The 16710-nt window shown below is 38.1% G+C and overlaps 2 protein-coding genes across 2 annotated transcripts; one reads left to right on the top strand and one right to left on the bottom strand.

The window, feature by feature from the left end:
• Positions 1 to 294: 294 nt before the first annotated feature.
• Positions 295 to 2992, top strand: LOC126802649 (uncharacterized). The gene is made up of 3 exons (XM_050530301.1): positions 295 to 535; positions 1192 to 1588; positions 2414 to 2992. The coding sequence occupies exons 1-3, from the start codon at positions 373 to 375 to the stop codon at positions 2703 to 2705; spliced, it is 852 nt and encodes a 283-aa protein (XP_050386258.1). The 5' UTR covers positions 295 to 372; the 3' UTR covers positions 2706 to 2992.
• Positions 2993 to 6766: 3774 nt separating this feature from the next.
• On the bottom strand, positions 6767 to 9962 carry LOC126802169 (auxin response factor 16-like). Its single transcript, XM_050529738.1, has 4 exons — positions 9787 to 9962; positions 8325 to 9435; positions 7219 to 8099; positions 6767 to 7096 (listed from the first exon to the last, which is right to left on the bottom strand). The coding sequence occupies exons 2-4, from the start codon at positions 9432 to 9434 to the stop codon at positions 7057 to 7059; spliced, it is 2031 nt and encodes a 676-aa protein (XP_050385695.1). The 5' UTR covers position 9435; positions 9787 to 9962; the 3' UTR covers positions 6767 to 7056.
• Between the last annotated feature and the right edge of the window lie 6748 nt (positions 9963 to 16710).

Raw genomic sequence — 16710 nt, 5'->3', positions numbered from 1 at the left:
AATATTAAAACTTCACGTACACTGATACACACCGTAAAGACCCAAACAAATCACAGTTTAAAGATTTACTTTTAAGTTTGAAAAAATATTCGAATCGCGATTATTCCAGTTGAAAAAAGAAAAAGGAAAAGATTTTTTTATTCATTATGGTACAGTTAGTTACCAATACACACGCGTGTGGGGAAAGTTAGGTAACTCTGTTAAAATTTGGCGTCAAACACAGAGTTGCTCTGCTCTTTAAGCTCAGCAGTGTGTGTCCTACTGTCCTATTATAACTGATTTCACTGCAGCAACTTGAAACCCTTTCCCCAAATAAGAGAAACAAAGAATCTCCGATTCTTGATAGGCAGAGAAACTAGGACAGTCCAAGATATGCGGACCATACCGTTGGGAATCTCAGTGTCCCCAACCTCCATCAACACCACTCTCACCCTTAAACGACCAAACCACTTCCCTCTTTCCACTTTCACTTCCACTCCCAGGGTCTCTGCTTCATCCAATCATGATTTCTCTCTCCTCTCCCTCTCTAAGTCTGGTGGGTACTCTCAATTTTCAATCTTTTTCATAATTTTGAGTGCTTGGCTTCTGTGTTTGATTATGTGTGTGAGTTTGAGCTAGGTGCTTTGTCAATTTCAATTTCAGAGTTGACTACTTTATTGTCCTACTGATAGACCCATATATGGTGTTCATTGATTGATTACATTTTTAAGTAACCTGAAGTTTGAGTATATGCTAAGAAGTTTGGAACTTGTATAAACCCTTTTGGTATTTTGTCAATTTCGGCTCCAAGTTCACTACTTTATTGGGTCATATTCATATTCAACTATGAACTTGGGTATCTGAAGATGATTGATGACTATTGTTGGTGTGATCTTGTAGTTGCACAGACTAGAAATTTGTAAATTCGAAACTCATATAGAATATTCAATCTGTTATAAGTTCATAACATCTCAAAATTTAGGGGTTAAATGAAGCACTCAGCATTTCATTCTACTATTTGGTCTGGAAATTAATCTTACCTTTTGCAAACAGCCCCTTTCATTAGCTTGAACAGTTTTATCCCTTTGTTTTCATTTCCCTTTAGTTCTACTGATTCTAGCAAACGTCTAGTGTAATTGTGGGAGTAGTGACTGTCTATAATATGTGCATAGAAACTTGGGTGTTGAGGATAGTTCTGGTTTTTGTTTGTAGGAGTCTGCAGAGCCAGTCAAGTGGCCGATCTATTTCCTGCCGTGTCTCCTGAAATTGTTGTTCGGGAGGCAAGGTTAGAGGACTGTTGGGAGGTTGCTGAGACTCATTGCAGCTCTTTCTTCCCTGATTATGCTTTCCCTTTGGATTTTGTTCTTAGAATTGACCGGCTGGTAGGGATGCTAGCCGGGTTTTCTCTACCAACTGGTTGCAAAAGGACTTGTCTGGTAGCAGTCATTGGAAACTCTTTTGATGAAACCTTCCTCTTTGGAAGTGAAGATTTTAAAATTGCCGGTCTTGATGGGAAGATCAGTCTCAATAAGAGGTATGTGGCTGGAATATTGACAGTGGATACAGTAGCTGATTTTCTTCCTAGAAAAGGTCCTCTCCGGCAGAGAAGGTGAGCATTGAACTTCAGAGTAGTTTTCTTGATTACCTAAACATATTTTTACTGTTACAGTTAAGTTATGGAAGATCCTTGTTTGTTAGCCATTACAAGTACTAAAGTGGTCATAGTATATAGTTCTTAGATTGATTTATACATCTGAAATGATGGTAGTGGTGCTAGAGAACCATTGAGCACAAAAGAGGAGCTAAGCATGCTATGTAGATACTTGTAATCAGTGTGGATTGAACTCTAGTTGAAAGAAACCACCTAACTGATAGCCCTAACCTTGATTCGAGTTTAAGCATTGGTAGCCATCTAGTGAGGGATTATATATTTAAGTTTTAAATAAAACTTGTTTGTTAGTCCTTGAATGTACCAGGGTGGCAGTAGTCCTTTGATTTTATGTGATATATAAGAAATGATAGCTTAACATTGTAGACCAACCATAAATTGGGGTCTCAAAAACAAAACAGGAACTAATCAGGATATCTGGATACTTATAGTCAGTGATTTCACCTCTAACTGATAATGACCACTTAACACCTAGCTCATGACTTTCCTTTTTGGATTTGAACATTCTGATCATAAATTCATCTGCTAAACTGTAAGATAGTGTAGGACCACTCAGGTTGGTCTGAGCTTCAAAAACGAAAGGAGAACTAAGCATGGTTTGTAGTTGGTTGAAAGTAACTAAATCTATAGCTGATAATCGTTAGCCTTTGACTTGAGATATTCATTGCAGAAAAGCTCAAGATTAGTAGGTCATCTAGCTTCTGTTTATGATCGAATCCAATTAGCACACATTCTGACATATCCATAATGGTGTTTGAGTTGAAGGACTGGTATTGCATATGTATCAAATGTTGCTGTTCGGGAGAAATTACGACGAAGAGGAATTGGGAAAAAACTAATAGAAAAAGCAGAAGCTCAAGCAAGGAGCTGGGATTGCCGTGCTATTGCGTTGCATTGTGATTTGAACAATCCGGGAGCCATAAAGCTGTACAAAGGTCAGGGTTTCAAATCTATTAAGGTGCCTGAAGGAGCAACTTGGCCTCATCCCAAGACCGGGCCTGATGTTAGATTCAACTTCATGATGAAGCTTCTGAACAACACTAGTGCAACAACTTAGACTTGAAACATGTAAACAACTTACAAGAAAGGAGAAGGGACAAGAACCGTAGGAATACTTTCAAAAAGGCTGTACATAAGTAAAGGGTGCATTGCATAAAAGTGCGTGTGTTGCATTTTTGTTGATAACTCTTTATTTTTATATTTTCAGATGAACTCTAACCTTGTACAACCCTGGTAACAAGTTTGAGATAAATCAAGAACAGACTCACATATACCCCAAGGGGTTTGTGTCTGGGTTTATAGCCCCCCTTTAAGGCATGGTATCAATGGCAGTTTGGAGATGAACCACGTTTTGTCTAGTAACTTTTGCAGTAATAATACTCATCTAACATCATATCAAAAGATCTGTATCGCTTACACATTCAACTGATTCAAGCTTTTTTTTCAGTTATTTCCCCAAACAGTGACAATTAAGTCTAGTCCATCAATTGCCTGTAGATTGATGGAGCCTGTTTAGAACCACCAAACCTAATACTATGAATGACAAAGATGTAGAGCAACACATAAAATTAGAACTCACTGATATCATTTGAAATTGAGCTCAAAGGGGCAACATCAGTAGAGCAATACATAAGTAACTGAATTTTAGGGAGACTGATTGAGAATTTGAGATATAACATCCGAAATCACACGTAAATAAAAGAAAGTCAGGGTCTGCACAAGCACCATGCACATTTACACAGCTTACAAAAGGATTGCGAGGATTGATCTTGGTCTGCCATGAAATTTTAAGGTTTAGGGTTCTGTCGGTGCCAACAACACGTTGAACACGGCTGGGACAATTTCCACGCCAGTGGGTGACACCACAGCAGTTGCAATCCGGGAAGACAGAATTAGCAGAATATTGTGCAACAGAGTCATTAGTAGGAAAACCCCTTGTTCTTCTCTTTGAAGTGGCACGCTCAGTCGTAGGAAATAGACCAGAGTCATTAGTATCATCTGAACAGACACGAATTCGGCGAGGCAGACAGGGCCCGTAGTTTCGCTTTTCTTCTTCCTTCGAAGGCGAATCTGATTCTCGCTCCTTGAATCTGTCTCTATAGGTACGACAGTATTCATGAACTGTAAAATATATATATATATATATATATATATATGCCTCTTCAGGTGCGGACGTCCCGATTCCGGTGACGGGTTCGCTGCACTACCCACATCCCGACGATCCCGTCTATGCATGCCAGAGCTCTATCGGTAATTCACGACAGTCGGAATCTGCAAAAATTAAGCTTCTGGGTAGATTCCGGCGATTTCGCGATTCCGGCCACCGTAGGTTGCCGATGGAGCTCCGACCGGCACAAACAGTATATATATATACATAAATTCTCAAATGCGGACGTCTGCACCGTCCGTACGGTGCGGATTTGGCGATTCCGGCTGGTGACACGCAATGACGGCACCGACCAGCACAACCGCACTCCTCTCCTCACAGCGCTAATGTCTGTACCGGCCGGAGCTGCAGCGCCGGCCTATGGCGGTCGGAATCTTGAAATCTCCGCACGGTACCCAGAAATGTGAAATTTCGAAATTCCGGCCGGCCCACGCCGGCGCTGCAGATCTATATATAACCCCCTAGTCTCTATCTATAGTGAACCTTCACTATGAAATTACATAGTGAAGTTCCAAGTTTAGCACACTTTTCGGTCAAATTTTTTCACCACAAGCGATTCAATATTTAGTTATGTTATTCAATATCATCTCTACAAAAGTTCATCTAATTCGAACATCGCTATGGTATTGAAATTAGATTAAATCAATGAATAAATTAAAACTGTTTAACGTGAACCGTTCGTGTAAATCTCAATTTTGAAAGCTCAAACCATTGTCAAATTTGATGAAATTTTGTATAGATAATCTTGAATAACATACATAAATATTGAATCGCTTATGGTGGAAAAATTTAACTGAAAAGTATGCTAAAAATTGGAACTTTACTCTATAATTTCATAATAAAACTTCACTCTGGATAAAGAGTATATATATAAAACCCCACTCCCACTCCCACTCCCACTCCCGATTGTGGACGCCGTCCAAATCCTTGATTGCAAACTGTATCATACAATGGGCCATGGCTGAAACTGGAGGTTATGTGTTGGATGGAGCATCTTTATTTGGAGTTTTTTTTTCCGTTTTACGGTCTGGGACTTAAAAGCTCCTATATATGGGGATGGAGCTTTTGCAACGAATTAATAATCTGCATTTACTAGCTAATATGAAATATCCACCAAATCCATTAGTATAAAACTAAGCTGATTTGGTTGTAATGTATGACTGAAAAATGTTTTAAAAACTTGTTTTGATTTATGTAACATTTTGAAGGGGGTTGAATGGGCTGTTCAGTTCCATTGGAACAATGTCTCCATTGAGACTGATTGTTTGGAGGCAACAAGTTTGATTAATGCTACAGAGGGGTGCTTGGCACATCAGGGTGCAATTGTGGAGAGTATTAAAGCTCTTTTGGATCAGGGAAATGGTCTGATGGTTTCTTATGTTCGTAGGGAGGCTAATAGCGTTGCACATGAGATTGTTTGTTATGTAGCTCGGTTGATTGGGCGTTTTGATTGGTTCAGGCCTTCTTGACTTATATCGGTCTTTTATAACGATAGCTCTGTAACTAGAGATGGTGCTAAGGAGGAGAGTGGGGAAGCTGTTTCCACCACCATAGGCTCCAATATGGTGTAATTGTGTTCCTCTTTTCAATAAAAGAATTATATTCTCAAAAAAAATGTTACTTTTTTCAAACTCTACAACTATTGGTGTCCCTGATTGGTTTGGCAAGTTTGGCAAGGATTGTATGTAATACTAAGCTAGGAATCGAACATAACTAATCGAATTGGGATTCTTCATCCATGCACATTTTGCCGGTCTTTGATCATCGATTTCATCAAACATAACTAAATTGAGAGAGTTAAGAGAAACATTTAAGCGAAAATCTTCTATTCCCATGCAATTCGTGCGTGTGATTAGAGAAACTACAGCAGAAAAACATGAAAGACAGGCTGAAGCTAAATTGGAAATTTGATCAATATAGTTGACTAATTGATGAAGGGAACACATCCATGGAAATCTTGGATCTTGGTCGCTAAAATATATGACATTTGAGCATTTGTAAATCCCAAATCGTTTCTCAGTTTTCAATACATATCTAATCTAGTCTAATCTAATTGTTGACCAACCTGGTTTCTAGTGTCGCCATTAATTAGTTTTTCCCTACATTTTGTTGGGCAAAGACAACCTCTTTCATGACTGAGATTTGTCGATGGAGAGGATCCAAATTCCACGGACAAAGAATGTGTGATGCTTCTGCATCGATCTTTGTTGTCTTACTGATTTGTTGTCATCTCTCTTAGGGTTTGGTCCAGCCTAGCTTCTGACTTATGAGAATTGCAAATGTCAAACCCAAATTAGTTTATATCTGAGCATAGGAATCAGTTTCTGGTATGAATGATGTTCAAGGTGGAATTGTTTTTGGCTCAAGAAACTGTCTGTTTGATCCTAATGTTTTCAAAACCGATTTTCATGTACAGAAGTGCTCATTTGACTAGCAAAGCTGGTTAAGTAATAGATTTCAAATCCCCAAAAATTACAATATCCAGTATTTGCGGCACAATACAAGATCATGGATGTTGACATCAACTCTTGAACTTATTCATTTTACCTTTCAAGAATATTAAGATTCAACGATGCCTCAAAACCTGGATAGATTGGATCTATATCTAACCGAAAAACTTCCTCAAAAATTCTGTATATGATGATGTATATCAACCATGATCAGAAATGTAGTGAAAGGCACTACATACTAGAGAGAAAGAGTCGCCAAATTGAGCAGTGTTAGCTTGATATACATTGACAGTCTCCGACAACCTAACTACCTAAGTACCAAACAGCAAACCGTTGTCTCTCCCCCTCGATCTCCCTGCCTCATGCAGCTCTGATGGAATGCAAGGAAAAAAACCACTTGTCTTTGGGTTGAGAAAACCAAATTGCCCCTCAAATGACAACAACTTGTTCATGTAACTTCATATATCTTTTGCAAGGTAAATTGAACATCTGAAAAGAGAATAGAGGGAAAGACCAAAAGATTTTCAGGTCTGAACTAAAATAAACCACAGTTTAGTGGGGTGGGATTTCCCAAGAGTTTTAGTACAAGAAGTTAAAACATTGATACAAGAACTAAGAAATGCAACTGTACGAGATGTTACTAAAGGAGTTTCTAATTCTCAACCCTTCTACAATGTCTCTGCCTGAATCACTAGATCTTGCTTACTAACTGCCTGAATCACATATTTATACTCTTCCTTGGTATCTTCCAGTTTCATTGGTCTTCTAGGCAAGCATTGCAGTTGTAGGCATCATGCCATATAAAGTACTCTTGCTGTCTTCAAAAACTCACTGCCAAACGATCAAGGAGAACAAATACACAATGAGTACAGTCTCAAATGTGTCTTGAAAGGCAAAGAGAAAGACTACTAAAGAAGACACCAAATTTCTGAAGTATATAACACAAAAACTACCTGAAGGATTCATCTCCAGTGTGTCTTATAGCACCTGTTGCATCTCGGTACAGTACATTACTCAGCATATCTGAATATTCTTTGCCAAACATGTTGGCTAGCTTTCTGTACAATTCTTGGTATGATCTGAAGACCGTAAGATCAAGAGTCCCGGCATCCCCAGATTCAACAAACACTTTGCAAAGACCAGTCTCCAAGTTGTGATCACTTTTCTGGTGGTCTTTGTCCCAGGGAGACCCTCCATCAGAGCAATTTTCCACTGAACCATTGCAATGTAATGCAGAACCAGAGCCATCAGATGAATTTCCTGTTTTCTCTGGATCTGATGAACTATCATCACCAGAAGAGCTCTTCGACATCTGCTGCCCCTCAACAATTAGCTGGCCGAACAAAAATATGTGAGGCGTCTTTTTCTCTATATTATCCTTCAACTTCAAGTTGTGGTAACGGATACCTTCAGTAACACAGCAAGGAATGTCCTCATTGGTTTCAGTGATGCGCATAAAATTACCTCCAGACATTCCAGGAGGGGCAACGCGACCAAGTTGCTGAAAGCCAACTGGAATTAGACCCGGGTGTGGTTTGTTGAGAAAATTCGATGAAGATAGTCCAAAATGAGCTTGCCTGGCTCCCTGTACGCCTGCAGGAATGTTGTCTGATAAATTACACATAGTGTTGCTGGAATTTAGGAAACTGCCGTAAACTGATGGCATTGGCAGTTGGCCAATAAGAGAATAGTCTGGGTTCTGTTGGAGCCGCAACTTTTTTCTAGGAGGCGAGAAGGGAGAGAGATCAATAGCTGGTATGCTTGATACCAATTCAACCAACCATGGACTAACACTTCTTACATTTTGGAGCAGATCTGGCTCATCCCATGCAACCTAAGAAAATTAACATGTCCTTAGTCTCTGACAAGACAATTGTAGATTATAGTCATACTAACATAGTAAGAGGGGAAGTATACTTCATATCAGGCATGTATATAAAACTGTGATATCTACTTCACAGAATTAAAAACTAAAAATCAAATCAAACGTAACGGAAATGGTAGGCTAACAACATAGCAATAGTTTAGGAAGCACAAAAAAAATGCATATGTAACCCACCTGTAGAGAACGCCATGGAGAATCAGGCCAACGGGGGTCTGCATAATGAACAGAAGATATTGTCCCCATGAACCAGCTTATCCGAGAAGAATCCTCGGTTTCAAAAGGCATTTTGAACCTTATTCCCGAGCACCAGCGAATTTGCATTGCATCTCTCACCGATGAGGCCTTAACACAAAACTCTGGTGTGCTTGCACGCGGATAGTACACAACCTCAAACGGTTGCCCACTAACAGCAAGAGTAGCAGCTTCGATAACATGTTCAGCCCTGACTCTTCCTCTTGTAGTCCCACTAGAGTTTTTCTCCATGGACTTGTTACCATTCTCCGTTGAAATACCAGAATAACCACCATACTGAGAGCAAGAATTTCCAGATGGAGTGTTCCATCCACAAGGGTACTCAGGTCCACAACCAATCCCCCTTTTAGCCCTTCTAATACCAACACAAAGATCCCCATTTTCTGCTCGAAAAAACACAATTGAGTCCCCGGCAACAAGCTTCTTATTGTTCACAAAATTACTCCATCCTGTGGTCAAAAGGTGACGGCGAGGAGTACCTCTATATATATGCCTAAACTTCCAAATCTCACCATGCACATCCTTTGCAAGAATGGTCTGAACTGGAGGCTCAGCTGAGTAATCCAAGCGCGGAAATATAGTCTCCGCACAGAAGCGAGGCACAGAGAACCCTCCCCCATTGTTAGCATCAGACTGAGTTAAAGTCTTAGCAAAAGATGAGGGTTTCTCAGGATTCTCAACTACTCCATTGTTGTTCCCCACAACCCCATCATCCTCAAAATCAAAACCACTCTCTCGCACTGGAACGAGCCTCATTTTTGCATAAACCTCATCAGTTTCAGGATCTGCCATGTACCTAATAGCAGATATCCTAGACAAAATCAGTGCTGGAATCCGAGAATTCCCAAAATCGACATTCCCTTGGGCATACTCTGCATGCCCCTGAGGGAAGTAGAAGACCTTAGAGTTAATAGGCGGCATTTGAACCATGCCACCAGCACAGGCATGCCAGAATTGAGAATCCAAGCCTTTCTCTGAGTGGTTGTTGCTGTTCTTCATTGGCTCCCTCATAGAATTCATTATAGTAATCATACTGTTACAAAAGCATAGAGATCCTATTAAAGCTTACTGCTTTCTGAGTAAAAAATGCAGCTGTTTAACATTTAAAATCACAAAAGAACAAAGCAGAATCAAAACCCATAATTTCTTCAAACAGACAAAAAAAAAACTCATAACAGCATTCATGGTGAAACAAAATAAAATAACTGCTACAAGGAAAGCAAAGCATCAATCTTCAACTGATCATCCAGGGACCCATTACAGTTTAATTGGTGGGGATCCAATAAAACAACACACAAGATAAACCAAATTCAGAAAACAACAATAACTGCAACAAACATCAAATATGAGATCAACAGAGACAAGGTAAGAAATTCGTGATTACCTCTGTTTCAAGGCAAGGCTTCAGAAACAAGAGAGATGAAAACTCCACCAAAGTTCTGGAATTCCAGTGAAATAGGGAGTCCAGACTCCAGAAAGGTAAGAACCAAACTCTTGTTGGGTTTGGTTGGTGTGATTTTAGGAGTGTGAACTGCTTAAAGGGTCGGACTGTGAATGAGTTCCGAAGCGCGTTAAGCAAGTGAACAACTCATTCCCTAAAAAGAGAGAGAGGCTCACCGAAGGGTGAAGCTTCGTTGCCGACCAGAGCAGACTGTGTTTGGAGTGTGGAAGAGAGATTTAGACGACAAGGGACGCTACCAAATTAGCCCGTTTTCTATTTGTTGTTATATATAAGAAAACAACAAATCTTTTTTCTCGCCGGGGCCAGAGGTTTACGTGCTTCTCTTCGATGTTTTCGGATCACAAAAGTCCAAGTGACTTCACCACATTTCAGGTGATTCCTTCTCTCTCTTTCTTCAATCTTTTATGCATACAGTTCTTCTTCTTCCTTTTTTTTTTTTTAACCATTAGACCAAAGAACTCATTCACTTTCTTCACCATTCTTATGGTGTTCTGCTCAGCTTCTTATTAGTTCATACTTGTGTTGTTGTATGGACATGCATGTCAAGCCAAATCCAGAGAAATCATATGATGTTAAACCTAATAGTGGGTTGTCACCTTTAACCAGTATATGCAACATTCCTAGTAAAACATTGTTTTACTTGTATCGACGCATGAGTGTAGGGAGTTGTTGGACGTTTAACGATTCGTGCGCCATTAACAAGTTCACTCTTGTACCGAAAGCAAAGATTATTACAACATTTTACTTATTCGCGATGGCTAATACACATTGCTAGTAAAACGTCGTTTACTCGTATATGTGCACATGAATGTAGGAGGTTGTTAGAAAGTTTAACGATTCTCTTCTTCTTGAGTGAAAAGTCCACACACTTTTACCCTAAACTCCAAAGATTAGATCAGAATATCCTCTCGATCTTATATGTGCACGAATGTAGGAGGTGGTTAGTATTTTAAGTGTTTACCATTTAACCATTCTTGAAGTATATTCAACGGTAAATATTGAAAGAACTAACATGCGTATAGGAGAATTAGTTGAAACTTGATTACAAGAACCATTGTGAGATTCACCTTGTCTGAGACTCTGAGTTCATAACTTTTCGGATTTAACAAGTTTAAGTAATAACAAACTACGTCCTGTACCCTAGTTAATATAGTCAATAGTAAAATAGTCATACAGTCAACTCCTGCGTGGCAATGAGCAGTTGAATCTTTCCGTTCACTGGTTGTTCCTGATTCCTTGGTGATCTTGTCGTCTGCTAATTCTTGAGGAGAGGACAAACTATAAAACCACCGGCTTTTAAGTTGTTTGTTTCTTCACTCTCTCTCTCAATTTTCCTTGTGTTGATAAAAATACAATTTGTGAAAGAAATACACAAATTGTTCTTTACATACTAGACAGGTTAATTGATCCAGTGTGACGAGGACACATACAATTTGCACCAATAATTAATCTGGTTGTTGGTTTATTAGTAACTAACTCTCCATAATTATGAAAATTTAGAAGAAATTAATGGTTTAGGGAGTTTTTGGATTGTAGTAAGATTTTGATATATGAGATAGTGATATATGCTATGTTGTGAGTCCATGATATTGATAGGAGATTACGGCAAAGAATCAGAGTGGTTATGATTAGGGTAAAAACCTGATAAGGTGGTTTAACCGATTTGAACACAAGGACAGATTAATATGACAATAAGATGTGATATAATAGAAAAGCCAAAGCATTCGGCAATTGGCTTAATTTGTTCCGTCTAATAGAGGCCAAGATACCCTTCTCCTATCAAAATACAGTACTTGAGGGACAATTTTAGTGATATGGTTACAAATTGAAAAGGATATTGTCTTAAGAGTTACCAATCAAGTGGTTCACTAATAGAGTTGGGGTCTCTTTAACTCATTCTTTGTTTTGGTTAGGAAAGACGTTTACTCATGTATCTCCTTGGCCTTTTATATCTAATTAAGTATTTGACTTGTAACTTTGTTCGATATGCATATGGTACTCTGTTGTTTAGATTTTTATATCTGATAATAAAATGGTTTTGTACATTTCCCATTATAATCTCCAAGATAATATGTTGCTACCATGTCACAGTGTTCTCGTTCGCTTCAAATAAAATATAAACATAACAATTGGAGCCTTGGAGCCAAACGTTTGCGAACAAACGTCAAGTTACGGGTCATTAGGAAGAAATGAGTTTCTAAAACGTTGAAATTCTCGACAATATTGCAAACCTATCTTTAGGGTTTGAATTTAAAAGAAGCTATAAAGCTCAAGTTTCAACATATATATCACAAATTTTAAAGAGCAAATTGCATCATTAGACATTTAGGCAAGTTTGGGTTTGAAGTTGAAAAACTAAGTTTTAAATAAGCAATGTATCACCTCTTTTTGAAATCATGGTTATTAAGACTAAATTTTACAAATAAGTAGATTATAAAAAAACTCATTAAACAGAATAAAACATCATTATGAGTTAAATATAAGTATCAAACTAAACTTGACCATGAACCCGAGAAACAATAAGATCAACCCATGGTTGAAAAGTTTGAATCTTGAAAAGGTAAATGATTCACTTGAAAACGGTATTTACTCCAAAAAAATTACCCTGGAAATCCGCAGGAGCGGACCCAAAGTTGAACAAACATTCCGGCAGAGGATCAAGACCGTTAAGAAGTAGACATAGAAAGTGACTTTTGAACAAGAAATATTTCCGGATCGGACCACAACACAAGGAGAAAACAGGCACTGACAAAAGAAAAAAACACCAATTTGGTCCAACAAACTTCGAGACTTGACGTTCCCTCATCAACAATTTATTATTGTTCTACTTCTTCACCAATGTGATCGGGCACCTTTCATCGATTTATATAATACTGTAGACCACAGTGAGCACAAGTTCCTAACTAACCAACCTCGACGGGTCTCCTAAAAGCCCGCTAAAAGGGGTCTGTGTTCGTCACCTGGTTTGAGTTGTTGATTGTGCCTCTCGGTTTGGCCTCTGATGAGGACTTAGGGTTTGCCATATTATGCAATTGATCATCTATAGATGATGTTAGGGTTCGCAATTGATGACTGCGCAAATTAATGGAAGGAACATTTCTGAACTTGCACTACCATTTGGGCGTTAAGATAATTGATCTGCGGCTTTTGTGTAGCTATTGTGTATGCACCTATATAACGATGTCGTGTTAATTTAGTCATAGCTAGAGTTATGAGATGTATATGTAGAAAAATTTGAAGCGGAGTAGTTAGCTAAACTTCTTATAAATGTGATGATATCTTTCACATAAGTTTGTTACTTCAACATGCATGACAGATCATTAGCTATAATATAGATCGAGTACATTGAAGGATACCCATCCATAAGGCGTAACATAATCTTGCTAAGAATTGTACGTACAAAATCAAGCATATAATATTGTACTTAATTATCGACCACTTACTTTTCATCTATAACTAATTACGAATGAAATAGTTAACTTAGTTTCATTCGTACATAATTTTAGAAGTATACCCTCTTGTTCTGTTGTTCACTAAAATTACTAAGTAATATCTTGAACATACGAAACAATGGATGCGCCACTGACTAACTAGTTAGTAGTACCTAGCTACCTCTCATATACGAGTGATAAAATAAAAGATAGATATAATCAATTCCTTAATTAGTCGATCTTGACCAGTTCATCGTCAGTTTATCTTTCCAATAATCTAATATCCCATGATCCGGTTTGACGGAGAAATTGAACTTTTTCACACTCATACATACGTAGTCTAGTGTTACTATTCACTCACTAGCAGCAGTATGATCTAGTCAAGCCCCTGGATTAGCTTCCTATATTAACATATACATTTCGATGGGTTTGAGGTACAAAAAGCTAGTTTAATTTGGTTTAGGGATCGAGGCTTAAGTGCTCAATCTTAACCTAATCTATTGGCGTGTAGAGGAGCTCAGCTTTCCCACTATAATACTAATCAGGCAGCAAGTAGAGGCAGTAGTCTACCCAGGAAGGCCTTGTCTGCGGCAAATTAGACTTGCATTGAGGCCTGAAGCCGTTGCATGAAGCTAGCTAATTAAGCTGTACCACTCCTCAAAGTCTCATGCACGCATTGCTCGAATTGAATGCCACACATGGCAGATCGGCAAGGCAACAAACACATAGACATAGGCAGCGGCTGCTCACATGCCGCGCAATCCGGTAACCATCGAGCCGCGGCCGCTGCTTCAGCCCTCGCTCTCGTTGATTCTCTCGAGCAATCCCTAGCTTAACTTCAGAATTGATTAGTTTAATTACGACGATAAGGGGATAATTAATTAGGTCAACTATTGCTCTTAATGAGAGTGAATAGTTTTCCATTCAGTAATCTGACAAACATGAATCCGCTGCCACCGTATGGATCGATTAATATGGTTTGATTATTCAAAGTCGTCTAATACCATTATTTAATAACAATTAGTGTGTATGCAGACTTCTGTCTATATTATGAACACTGGTGTAGGGAAGAAAGTTCTAACACGTGAGCTAGCTAGCTATGTTGGTACTATCAAATATTGTTTATATTATTTCCGTGTATTACTTCTAATTTCTAATCAATGAAGTCAGCTTGGCCTAAAAAACCCTAATGAAGGTTCATACATATTCACATGGTGTGGGTGATCTGATAGTTCTAATCGAGTAGTTGGTTCATATCATATGTAAGTATTGGAAGGTTGAACATGCCTCTCATTCTCTCAAATGTTTATGCTTAATGCTGCAATATATGACTTATTATAGCCTAATTCTTTAATACATATTCAATTTGAGTCACCTTGCACACTAAATAGGTGCAGACAGACTTTGGGAAATTCCATTAGGGCTACACATAAGACCATAATCATATATATTGGGCCTCTTAACGTGCTAATTACGATCTCTAAATCACAAGTCACATTTACATGGTCACAAGGCTAGTTGAGGTCCATTGCTAGTTTTAGATTTGGTTGTTATTTGTTTCAGATGGTATAAGAACATGACAAGTTCAATGCAACTTCTCAACTCTATGACAAGTAACAAGCTAGCTAGTAGATACTTTTTGTTATTAGACCAAAACCAACAAGAGAACTAGCGCAAACAGACATCCATCAACACACAAGAAGATATTCAAAAGAAATCATCGATGCCTCGATGGCCTATGATCAGAAATAGTTCTCAGTGACGCCGTAAAGTTCCATGGCATTTGCATCTAGATGTCTATAAGCTGCATATCGTAGTGAGAGATAGATTCTCATTCTCAAAATTAAACAAACAAAAACAAAGTTTTTCATACATGATATTGCAATACGGCAAGCTAGGTATCCAATACTCAAGTTTAGTATAACCCAAACGGGATTAGCAAATATAATTAGGCCCAAAAGAAAATGTGCTCGAAAAATTTACAAGAAATTACTCAAGAAAATGATCTCAAAACCTCATCCCTAAGTTATAAGCTTAACTTTTACTCAATACACCCATTGCCCCTTGGTAGGCCAAAAACTAAGAAGAGCTTAAGAGAATTTAAAGAATCTCAAGAAAATGATCTCATCACCTCACGGTCCTCACCCTAAGCTTAAAAAGTTCTATATAGTGAGACACTGAGACTAGTTCCTCAAAACCTCAAGCACTAAGAGCAGGAATGGATCGTTATTTATTCTCTATCATGTTAGACCAGATTGTATTGATATCACAAGCAAGGCTTCGCCAAGTTAGGATGCTCTAATTGTTTTGATTACAAGTGTTAAAATAGTTGCATATATAACTTTGTAGCAAAATTGGAAAACCAAATGCACGGTTGCTTGTATCTATGACCCTATCCGCAAGCATATTAACTTCCCAAGATACATGAGAATTGAAACTGATTAACTTAAGAGCTCATATATATGAATAATGTGTCTATAAAACTAACGGTTCTCATCATCATCCGTGGAGTTTTTGCTTCCTCCTTCAACAAACCGGGATCGCCTTCTACTTATGAAGAAAGACGTGAAACCATATTTAATACACTGATCATATGAGACAAAAGCATAACTAGTTGAGATAGAACTAAGACCTATATATAATCATTATTATTAAGAAGAACAAAACTAATCCGGGTGCATGTTTAGTATGCCAAACTGAACTTTCAAGTTTAGGTTAACAAGATTGTTACAAAGAGAGGTTCAACTCATAAATTTATGTTCTTTCGATTCGGATGCGCTACAATAGCTTGCATGGTTAAAAAGAACACATGATATTTTCTCAATAGGTAGTTAGAAGTCGTTCAACATGAGTTCAAATTAATACAGATGGATGAAATACATTATCGTTTCGTTTTCAATAGTTACACATTTCAATTTTACATGAAATCATGGCCCTGAAATTGCAGCATCTTATATTTTGCATACTAAATCAATCTCATCAATTTTGTCCTATTTTCTGCAAAATACCTAGCATTGAAACTGATCGAAATATTGCTAGTAGCATTTCGTACACAAAGCTCATCCCAATCAGATCTAACCACCACATCACCCTTTTAAAACCAGAGTTATTATGTGGCTAGGCTTTTCATTCCAGATCAAGAACTGAGAGTATATCACATTTTTATTTCTCACACAAATTGTTTTTCTATTTTTCCCTTTCAATCGTCCTACCAAAACGATCCCTTAGTCGAGCATAACTTAAAACATTCATTTTGAGACAGACTTGAGTAGAATTAGCTACAATCTCTTATATATTGAACTGAATAATTACAAGGTATTTATAGGATTCTAAACTATCAATTATCAAGTATGAAACCAAAGATTTGTTTGTCAATTTATACGGCTAGAGATTTGGTTGGTGTATGTTGACTCAT

The sequence above is a fragment of the Argentina anserina genome, chromosome 7, assembly GCF_933775445.1.
Source record: "Argentina anserina chromosome 7, drPotAnse1.1, whole genome shotgun sequence".
NCBI classification, from domain to species: Eukaryota; Viridiplantae; Streptophyta; class Magnoliopsida; order Rosales; family Rosaceae; genus Argentina; species Argentina anserina.
The sequence above is the reverse complement of the archived record's forward strand: the minus strand, read 5'-3'. Positions and strand labels throughout refer to the sequence as shown.

Bases quoted from the DNA above. Each gene is read 5' to 3' on its own strand.
- LOC126802649 (XM_050530301.1), top strand. From the start codon at position 373: ATGCGGACCATACCGTTGGGAATCTCAGTGTCCCCAACCTCCATCAAC. The intron at 536-1,191 runs GTGGGTACTCTC...TTTTGTTTGTAG, and splicing joins CCTCTCCCTCTCTAAGTCTG to GAGTCTGCAGAGCCAGTCAA. The intron at 1,589-2,413 runs GTGAGCATTGAA...TTTGAGTTGAAG, and splicing joins GGTCCTCTCCGGCAGAGAAG to GACTGGTATTGCATATGTAT.
- LOC126802169 (XM_050529738.1), bottom strand. From the start codon at position 9,434: ATGATTACTATAATGAATTCTATGAGGGAGCCAATGAAGAACAGCAAC. The intron at 8,100-8,324 runs GTGGGTTACATA...TAATTTTCTTAG, and splicing joins CTCCATGGCGTTCTCTACAG to GTTGCATGGGATGAGCCAGA. The intron at 7,097-7,218 runs GTAGTTTTTGTG...ATCGTTTGGCAG, and splicing joins ACTGGAGATGAATCCTTCAG to TGAGTTTTTGAAGACAGCAA.